Consider the following 10,559-nt stretch of genomic DNA (forward strand, 5'->3'; position numbering starts at 1 on the left):
TTGACCTCAGTTAAAATGGCGACCTGGGTTACTTCACTGTCTTGAAATAGGAGGGGCGCCAGGGAGGCTTCCTGCGTGGGACCGCAGAGCGAGTCGGGAGATGATTTTAAACTGTGAAGGGCGCTGAGAGCCGAGCTGCCGCTTCTGGCCGTGGGCTCTCAGATCTGGCTTTACCCCAGGAGGGCTCGGGTGGAGAGCGAGTGGTCTCCTGTCTCTTGCCGACCCCCTCCGGCTAGGAGCGAGCGGCGGCCTCCTAGCTGGGCGCTTTGGCGTCCGGGGGAGCTCGCTCGCGGAGCGCCGGCGGCACTCGGGCCTCTCCCTCAGCTGTCATTTTGGCGGCTTTTTCACTTCAGGAGGTTTCAGCCTCGACCAAGTTCCGGAGCCGGATTGAAGAATGACTCGTGCCCGCGGAATGGGTGACAGCGTCAGCACTGCACTTTATTGGTGAGCTGCTTTGTGTTGGTCCAGGCTGTGGCCTGTGTCTTGAAGCACTGACGTGCTTCGCTCTACGTGGTCCACACTCCGCCGCGCCCGGGCTTCGGAGCTGTTGGCCTTAGGCACTGGTGGGGTGTACCCAAGTGATTAAGCCCCTTTCTGCACGGACTACCTACAGGACAGACAACTCGGGGTGTCCTGGTTTGCCACCATGAATTTTAAATGGTACTTGCAAATTATCATTTAAATGTAGTAATCCTGCGTCCGGGCCCTGGTGCGCACACCTGTAATCCCAGCTTTTCCGGAGGCTGAGGCCGGCCAGCCTCGGCAATTGAGCGAGACCAAAAAACAAACAACAACAACAGGGGTGTAGCTCGGTGGTAGAGATCCCTGGGTTCAATCCCTAGTACCGCAAAAATAATTAAAACTGTAAGTATAACCTCATTTGTGAAAAGCTCTTTTGAAAGACTAACAGCACAGTAGTTGGGGGTAATTATAACTTCATTCCTTTCAGTGGAAATGGTATGTTCATGTTGGAGCTCTATGGAATACTTACGTTCGATTAAACCAATACTTGGTTAACAATTAAAGTGCACTTCAGCTTTGTATTAGGGCAGTCATGCAAGAGAATTATAAAGCACTATTTCAGTCAAAGCAGCTTAGACTTGCTGGGAAGACAAGAAATTCACACCAAGAAAATAAATGAACAGGGGCCAAAATGAGTGGTTCAGACTTGGTGAGGAGAGCTGTGTGGCTGCTGTATCTCCAAAGATTTTACAGAACATTCTTGAAGAATTTTGCTGGACTCCTTTGGAAATGAGATATCTCTCTCTCTCTCTCTCTCTCTCTCTCTCTCTCTCTCACACACACACACACACACACACACACACACACACACCCCCACCCATCCACCCACCCACACCTTCCAGGAATGAGCCACAATACAGATAGAATCATATAATGTAGGCATTTCAGGGGAAAAAGATTTGGAAAAACCCTCTTGTTTGAATTTTCGAACAGGAATTTTTGCAAAAAAAAAAAATTTCAAACAGAATTTGAAAGGAGGTCACATTCAAACATGGTCTTAAAGGAGGTGGAATAGGAAATGTCAGTTCAGACAGGTGATATAGTTGATAGGCAGAAACATGAAGATATGAATATATTTATGTCCTAGGTTGGAGAGGAGAAAAAGGAGAAGCTGAATTTCGACAGACTTAAATATCTGGCAGAGGAGTTTAGGATTTATATTGTCATGAGGTTTTTGCTCTGATAACTAACAATAGAGTGCCATTTTTGGAAAAATGTTTCACTCTTAGGGACTCTTGGTTGTGGTTATAAAAATATAGCCCAGCCTATGGTTTGGGAATGCATGACAAAGGCTGTTGAAGGAAGAATTTGATAGAATGTGCTGAATGACTACTTGTGAAAGAGTGGAGGTGGGGGACTGTAAGCATTTAAGTTCTCCTAGAAAATTGATAGGAATTTGAAAGTGGGCCAGTTAGCTTTTGGAAGGAAGGAGTTGAATTTAATTTTGAACATACTGTTTGTGGTATCTATAAAGTATTAATAAATACGGCTATAGCCAATGAGAAGTGTAGCACTTCATGAAAAAGTTGAAGAAGGGGAAGGAAAGAAAGAATTATTTTATAGTGGGTAGAGGAATCTGTGGAACTATGAATATGAGTTAATCTTTTAGTGTTTGGAATTCTGTCTTATTATTATTATTATTATTATTATTTTTTTATGTAGACCATGGATCCTTATGTTGCATCAGAATCAACACCTGAATTGACTCCTAGACAAAGTACATCCTCAGGTCTTAAAGATTACCTTATAGGTGCCACCCCTCTGCAAAAAAGATTGGAGTCAGTTAGGAAGCAGACTTCATTTGTCCCAACCCCGCCTCAAAGGAAAATTCCCCAGTGTTCACAATTGCAGGTATGCTTTGTGTTCTTTAAAAGAAAAAAAAAAAAAAAATATATATATATATATATGGTGTAGATGGACACAATATCTTTATTTATTTATTTTTATGTGGTCTGAGGATTGAACCAGTGCCTCACATGCAAGGCAGGCGATCTACCATTGAACTACTGCCCCAGCCCATGTGGATTAATAAATAATTGAGACTATTTGAGCAAAACATTTCAATTTTTGTTACTGTTTATAATATCTTCTTAACCCTTCACTAATAAAATAAATGAGAAACAGTTAAATAATTTTATAGTATTAGCACTATATTCTTTTATCTCCTTAATCTGGATCATTTCCACAGTATTTTTCTTTGTATTTTTTTATTTCTTTGTTGTATGATAACATTTTTTTTTTAAAGTACAATCTTTTCTCCCCTTTTTAAATAGAATACTGCTCATTTTGTATTTGATGTTTGCTTGTGATGAGAATGAAGTCATATTCTTTGTTGGAGCACTGCATAGGTGCTGTTGTGACCTTCATTGTAGCTGTTTTTATCAGTGTTGATGCCTAGTATCTCTTGGGATAGGAGTCAAGTTTTGCATTTTTGTAACAACTTTCTTAAAGAAAAATTACTGATGTTGGTAATGAAAGTGATAGCTTTTAGCCAGAAAACAGAAATTTTATATGAAGATTGGAAAGCCCTATTCTGTGCTTCTTTACCTTTACAATAATTTTGCCATGTATTTTGATAACTATAAAAAAAAGTATAAGTGTTTCAATAAATGTTCTATCCAGAAGAAATATTTTTTTCTTAAGTAAAGTTTTAAAAAATAGATGGAGCTGTGAGACAATACTAGAAAGCATGGACTTTTCTGGGGAAAACAGACAATAAAAATCAGACAGTATTTTATTGTCACTCAGTAATTAAGTGCTGTGAAGAAAAATAAAGCAGATATATAAAAATATATATCTATAATATATATCTATATCTTTATATAAAAAGATCTTTATATATCTTTTTATATAAAGATATAGAGTGACAAAGTTGGAGTGGGTACAGGTGGTACTTTAGTGGAGTAGCCTCTTGGGTGGCATATTCGGAAGAGATCAGAATGAAGTGAAGGAACAAGCCATTTGAACTCCTGGGAAAGAGCATTCTAGAAGGGAATGTTCAGCGAAGTTCGAAGATCTACAAAAAATCTTGCAAACCCCACTTTAGTTTGATCTTTGGGAATGCAAAGATTTGGGCCTCAGTTATAGATTCGTATAAATACTTAAATCCTTTGATTCTTTCTTCCTAATGTTTGTTAATTTTTAACCTTTTTTTTTCTTTTTTAGGAAGATATTGATTCTCAGAAGGTTGCTTTCCTCCTGCATAAACAATGGACTTTATATAGTGTAACTCCCTTATATAAATTCTCCTATAATAATCTTAAAGAATATTCTAAACTTCTGAATGCATTTATTGCTGCTGAAAAGCAAAAAGGACTCGCTGTGGAAGTGGGAGAAGACTTCAACATTAAAGTGATTTTCTCTACTCTCCTGGGAATGAAAGGAACACAAAGGGATCCCGAAGCATTTCTTGTCCAAGTATAGTATATAAACAATTCTTGTTTCCTAGGGCAAAATGATCTACATTTTGTTTTTATTTTGTTCTTTTTAAAAATTTTGCAGTGTATATATATATATATATATATATATGTGTGTGTGTGTGTGTGTGTGTGTGTGTGTATATATATATATATATATATATATATATGTAATTCTCTGACTTTTATTAGGATTCAATTCCTAAAAGTAGAATTTTAGTAAAGTATATAACATTCCATATAGTGATATATCATACCATGTTACTCTTAGAAATGTAATATTTTAGAAAGGTGGCATATAATGGCCTGTGCCTATAATCCCAGCAGCTCAGAAGGCTGAGACAAGAGGATCACAAGTTCAAAGACAGCCTCATCAACTTAGTGAGGTCCTAAGCAACTTAGTGAGACCCTGTCTCAAAATGAAAAGGGCTGGGATGTGGCTCAGTGGTTAAGTACCCATGGGTTTAATCCCCACCCCCCACCCCCAAGTAAGGCTATCTTTTGATGAATTTAAAAAAGACCACAGATTTATTTTGTTATTTGTAATAAAGTCTCTTCTGAATTTATTAATCTTAATCACTAATAAGAAAATGAAATCCTCAAGCAATTAACAAGACTGGATTTATTTATTTATGTAAATCAAAGGTCAGCAAAGCATGGTCTGACCTGCTCTTTGTTTTATAAATAAGGTTTTATTGGAATGTAGCTTCTTTCATATGCTATGTCTTATGTATGTGTGGCTACTTTGGGGCTGTGATAGCGGAGTTAAATAGTTGCAACAGAAACCACATGAACTGCAAAGCTTAAAATATTTATTATCTGTCCATTTACAGAAAAAGTTTGCTAACTCCTGGTATAGGTCATGGTATTGGCAAAGATCTCAAGGTGTTTGAGGGTTAGGTTCCATTGTTTATAGCATAAATCCTGAGTTAACAGTGGATTAAAAATGATAGGCTCATTGTCTTCCTGAAAAGAAAGGGTAAATGAACACACACTGTCCAAGGCTGGCATGACGCTCGATGATGAGGTCATTAACAACCCAGACTCCTTTCATCTTTCTTCTCTACCATCTGTAGTGGATGACTTCCATTCTAAAGGTCACCTTATGGTCCAGGGTGGCTCCTGGAGCTATAAACATTATATTTAAGTTTCAGGCAGGAGGTAGAAGGAAGATGAGAGGGACAAACAGGAAACCCAGAAATGTGAATCTTGCTGAGATTCAGCAACTTCTGCTTACATCCTAGTTGGAAATGAAGCTGGAAAATTTTTCTTTTTTAGTGGGCACTTTGCAACTTTAAGTAAAGGGACTATTTTATTGCAGAAGGAAAAATGGATACCAGGTAGTCAGCAGTTTTTGTCAAGTAAAATAGCTGATGTCAGAGACGTTTTGTGACTTGTATATCATAAAGATGTTCTCATGAGGATTAGAAATGATATAAATTCCTAGTACAGTGTTCTGATAGTTTTCAAAGTAAATTTCAGGTTTTTTTTAAATTTTATTAGTTGTAGATGGATACAATACCTTTATTTTATTTATTTATTTTTTTAATGTGGTACTGAGGATTGAACCCAGTGCTTCGTACATGTTAGGCAAGCACTCTACCACTGAGCTACAACTCCAGTCCTGTAAATTTCATTTCTTGACAAGGTTATAGGCCTCTTAAGTTATGAAAGTCTGATAAATATAGCATATCTGAGCTTCAAGATATGCAAAAGTATTTCATAATTTCTTAAATAAAAAGGAGGACTATGGTAAAAAGAAACTGCTCCAACGATCATCTCTAATGGCTGTGATCTTAACCTTGGCTTGGTCAATATTTAAACAAATCTTGAAGGTATTTATCATTTTACAAAGTTTGAGGGATTAGTCAGTAAGCTGGGAATATGATCAAGGTCCTCAACAATCTGAATGGATTGGTATAATGGGCTAAATTGAAAGAGCTTAAAATTTTAGTAGAAGTAAGTTTATACCTCAGTCTAAGCTGGGGGAGATTTACCTATTTATAGCAAAATTGAATATGTAGGGCTAATTTTATAAAACTGTCTACTAAAAATCAGAAAACTGTAATCTAAGATTACACCAATAGAAGTGTAATATAGATCAAAGATGATTATAGTCTTGTAATCAGATCTTTTTTGAAATAATCATGTTAACTTATGAATGACACATGCATAAGAATTTCAGAAAAGAGTGTCCAGAATAGTAAGATAATGTGAGTCTATTTAGGAAAAATGGTTGAAGAAACTGGTTATGAGCCAGGCTTGGTGACTCATGCCTATAATCCCAGCAACTTGGGAGGCTGAGGCAGAAGGATGTTTTGGACTAGCCTCAGCAACTTAGATCCTGCCTCAAAATAAAATTAAAAAGAGCTGGGGATGTTGCTCAGTGGTAAAGTGCCCCAGTTCCCCATTCCTGCACTACTCTCACAAAAGAAACTGTATATGTTGAACTTGGCAGTATATGTGGTAGAGATCATGAAATAGTTGAAGGGCTTTTTCTGTGGAGGAGAGATTAATTTTTATTTATTTTACATGCATATAAAGAAAACAGGTCCATTCAGTGGAAACTATGGGGCTTGATGTATGGAATTGCATTTTAAGTTGATGGAAGGAGTTGCCTTAGAAAATCTTGGTATCTTCCCCAGTGGGAGAATTCCACATGTTGAATTTGGTGACCTTACAGTCCCTTCTAAAGTTGAGATTTTTTTCTTCAAGATACTATACCTAATTATTCTATGTAGGTATCTCTTTTTTTTTGCATTTTCATTGCACCAAGATCTTGCTATATGACATAACCTCTATAAAATATTAGAAGAAGAGTCCATTATTTTTATAAATCCTAATAATGACTAGCAAAACTATTCCTTTTTTGTCTTTTGAACAATATGTCATTTTATTTCTAATGTGCTAATTAATTTTGGGAAGATGTAATTTAGGAGCAAATGTACTTTTGAACTTAATGAATTTGTTTTACTTTTACTTTCCCTTGTAGATTTTGTCAAAATCTCAAATGCCATCTGAGAACAGAGAAGGTAAAGTGTTATGGACTGGTTGGTTCTGCTGTGTATTTGGAGATAATCTCCTGGAGACTGTTTCACAAGATTTCACTTGTCTACCCTTATTCCTTGCAAACGGAGCAGAGTCTAATACAGCCATAATTGGGACTTGGTTTCAGAAGACTTTTGACTGTTATTTCAGTCCTTTAGCAATCAGTGCATTTAATCTTTCCTGGATGGCTGCTATGTGGACTGCATGTCAAATGGACTGCTATATGGCTACTACTGAATTTCTTTGGTCTGTTCCCTGTAGTCCTCAAAGTCTGGACATTTCTTATGCAATTCATCCAGAGGATGCAAAAGCTCTGTGGGACAGTGTCCACAAAACACCTGGGGAAGTTACCCAGGAGGAAGTTGACTTATTTATGGACTGCCTTTATTCACATTTCCATAGGCATTTCAAAATTCATTTATCAGCCACAAGATTGGTCCGTGTTTCAACATCTGTAGCTTCTGCACATACTGATGGAAAAGTAAAGGTTAGTTTGAACAAATCTGGTTAAGTAATTTTTTTCTTATTATTGCCAGTTTTCAACATTCATGGTGACTTGATCATCACATTGAAGAAAAACATTTGAATGTATGCCAACTGAAGACAATAGAGAGACTTTATTTTATGCTTTATAAATGATTTATCAAAGTCTTCAGCCTTGTTTGTGCAGCCCTATAATGGAAGAACATTATACGTGTATACTATAGACTTGGATAATTTAAATTATTATTCTGTAATAATATGAGTTATAATTCTTTCAAAATTGTTTCTTATCAAATTTTGAAATAATTATGAAAGTTATAGAAGATTTCATGTTAGAAAGAAATTTATAGCCAGAAACACAGAAAAAGGTATCATCTTTATATTTTAGGCTTTTCTATCCCCATTGGAAAGGACTAATAGACACATTGTTTTACTCTCTTGAAGTGCTTATTATGAGAAATATCAGAAATAGAGTTAGTCCAGGACTGGGGTTTGGCGCAGCGATAAAGCACTTGCCCAACACATTGGAGGCCCTGGGTTCGATCCTCAGCACCACATAAAAATACATAAATAAAGCTATCGTGTCCAACTACAACTAAAAGATAAATATTAAAAAAAAAGAAAAAAAAAGAAATAGTCCCTAAAGCATATTTGAAAATAGAGCTATGTTATGCTCTCAGTGAATATTTCCTATGGTCTTGTTATTGTGTTAGGAGATTTTTTTGTTTCTTTTTTAAATTGATGCACATTTATGGGAGTACAGTATGATAATTTATGACATATGTACAATGTTAATGATCTAATCACAGTAATTAGCATTTCCATTCTCTTCATTTATCCTTTCTATGTGTGGGAACCTTCAGACTCTTCTAGTATTTTAAAATATATATTAAGTAGTTGTAGACTATAATTACCTCATAGTGCTACAGAACACCAAAATCAGTTCCTCCTATCTGATTATATTTTGGTACTTATTATCTAATCTGTCCCCTCTTACCTCTACCCTTCCTAGCTTCTAGTGACCACTGTACTGTTTTTATATGAGGTGAACTTTTTTAGCTTCCACAAAATGGAAAGCTTATATTTGTCTAGCGGACCTTAATTGTGTGTATATGTATGTATATGTTTTATTGGGAATTGAACCCAAGGGTACTCTGCTCCATTCCCAGCCCTTTTATTTTTTATTTTTGAGATAGGGTCTTGCTAAGTTGCTCAGCGTGTGCCACTGTGCCTGGCTGGCCTTTAACATTTGCCTCAGCTTCCTGAGTAGTTGGGATTACAAGTGTTCACCACTGTGCCTCAGCTGGGTGTTTTTATCCACATTTTATTTTAAAACAAGAAAACAGATCAAGGTAAGTTTAAGTGATACATGGAAGATAGCTTAGTAAGGAGAGGAGTCAAGATTTGAACTCTCTTAGGTTCCAAGAGCACAGTTTTCTATAAATTATCTTTTTCAGAATGGAGGCTACAATGTAATGGAAGCTGGGAAATAATTTTGAGGAGAAGAGATCAGCATTAAAAAGGAAAGAAATAGAAGATATAAAAATGATAGTGTATTGAATGTGCCAAATTCAATGAACTAAATCCAGAAATTAGACCAGTGTAACACTGATCACTCAGATATCAAACTGCCCTGCTATAATATTATTCTAATTTTAAATTTCTTTCTTTCTTTCTTTTTTTTTTTAACAGATTCTGTGTCATAAATACCTTATTGGTGTGTTGGCATATTTGACAGAACTGGCAATTTTTCAAATTGAATGAGTGAACAATAAGTTATGGATCATCTACTCTTTTCTCACTAATTATTTGGTTAGTTGCTATGCTGAAAGGGTCTGCAAGAGAGGTGGGTATGTATCTCTGCCTCTTCTTTCCTCACAGTAGCTTTGGAGTTGCCCAGATGAAAGCCAAGGAGGATTTAGAACAAGGACTTGGCACTGGGTGAACCACAGCCACGCGCTTGTACTGGTCATGATGATCTCAGATGCCAATGCCTAGGAGCAATGCTGTGTTGTTAATTTCTTGGTATCTTTTTAAAAAATGTTTTTCATATCAAACTTTTAGAATTCAAATGTGATATCTAATATTGGGTATTTTTTATTTAGATCTTTAAAACCTTTAATCCCTTTAAAGCATTTTAGACTTGCAGTCAAAGAATTTTCATCTTCTAAAGACATTTTGCTGGCATTGTTTTGCTGTAGAGAACTGGCCATCAAAATCCTCTCAAAAATTCTGGCTGGGTATGATGGCATATGCCTGTAATCCCAGCAGCTTGGGAGGCTGAGGCAGGTTCAAAGCCAGCTTTAGCAATTTAGTGAGGCCCTATCTCAAAATAAAAAATGAAAAGTGCTGGGGATGTGGCTCAGTGGTTAAACACCCCTGGGTTTAATCCCTGATACCAAAAACAAACAAACAAAAAAAACCCTCTCAAAAGGAAAATAAAGATTAATAGACTTTTTTAAAGCCACTAATATGCTTTTGATTTTAATATTGTTCAATTCTTATAACAGTGTTAAATTAAATATTTACTTTTAAAATGAAGTAGTGCGTTTTTCAGTGTCTTTGTTTTTTGTTGTGCGTTTATTTCCTTATGTTTTCAAAAACCGTTGGAAGAGCCAGCTGTGGTGGCACATGTCTGTGATCCCAGCAGGCAGAGGCAGCAGAGAGGCAGAGACAGGATCATAGTTTGAGGAAAACTTGGGCAATTTAGTGAGACCTTTTCTCAAAACAAAGAAATAAGGCCTGGGGATGTAACTCAATGGTAGAACATCCCTAAATTCAATCCCTAGTATTGTAGAACAAGCAACAATGAAAAGGTAAACCAAAATAACTAATAAATGTGTTTACAGATGAAAGGAAAGAACTGAGTAGAGAAGACACTAACAGAAGTTAAGACTTCCCTGAATGTTCTTTGGTTATAGTTTATAATCATATGAGTGTTTTATATAATTATGAAATAAGGGCTGGGGATGTTGCTCAGAAGTAGAGTGCTTGCCTAGCATACTTGAGGCCCTGAGTTCAATCCCCAATACTGCAAATATTAAGTCAATAAATTATGAAACAATATTATATCAAAACGGAAAATACAAG

At 36.3% G+C, this 10,559-nt stretch overlaps 1 protein-coding gene across 1 annotated transcript; it reads left to right on the plus strand.

Annotated features, from left to right (window-relative positions):
* Nucleotides 1-110: 110 nt before the first annotated feature.
* On the plus strand, nt 111-9,930 carry Cenpl (centromere protein L). Its single transcript, XM_026388507.2, has 5 exons — nt 111-444; nt 2,185-2,373; nt 3,688-3,939; nt 6,931-7,473; nt 9,162-9,930. The coding sequence occupies exons 2-5, from the start codon at nt 2,188-2,190 to the stop codon at nt 9,231-9,233; spliced, it is 1,053 nt and encodes a 350-aa protein (XP_026244292.1). The 5' UTR covers nt 111-444; nt 2,185-2,187; the 3' UTR covers nt 9,234-9,930.
* The last annotated feature ends 629 nt before the right edge of the window (nt 9,931-10,559 follow it).

The sequence above is a fragment of the Urocitellus parryii genome, chromosome 9 (genome assembly GCF_045843805.1).
Source record: "Urocitellus parryii isolate mUroPar1 chromosome 9, mUroPar1.hap1, whole genome shotgun sequence".
Classification (NCBI taxonomy): domain Eukaryota; kingdom Metazoa; phylum Chordata; class Mammalia; order Rodentia; family Sciuridae; genus Urocitellus; species Urocitellus parryii.

What these genes read in the sequence shown, in the direction of transcription:
- Cenpl (XM_026388507.2), top strand. Translation starts at nt 2,188, where the DNA reads ATGGATCCTTATGTTGCATCAGAATCAACACCTGAATTGACTCCTAGA. An exon ending in CCGAAGCATTTCTTGTCCAA is followed by an intron (nt 3,940 to 6,930) that starts GTATAGTATATA and finishes TTTCCCTTGTAG; the next exon opens with ATTTTGTCAAAATCTCAAAT. An exon ending in ATACTGATGGAAAAGTAAAG is followed by an intron (nt 7,474 to 9,161) that starts GTTAGTTTGAAC and finishes TTTTTTTAACAG; the next exon opens with ATTCTGTGTCATAAATACCT.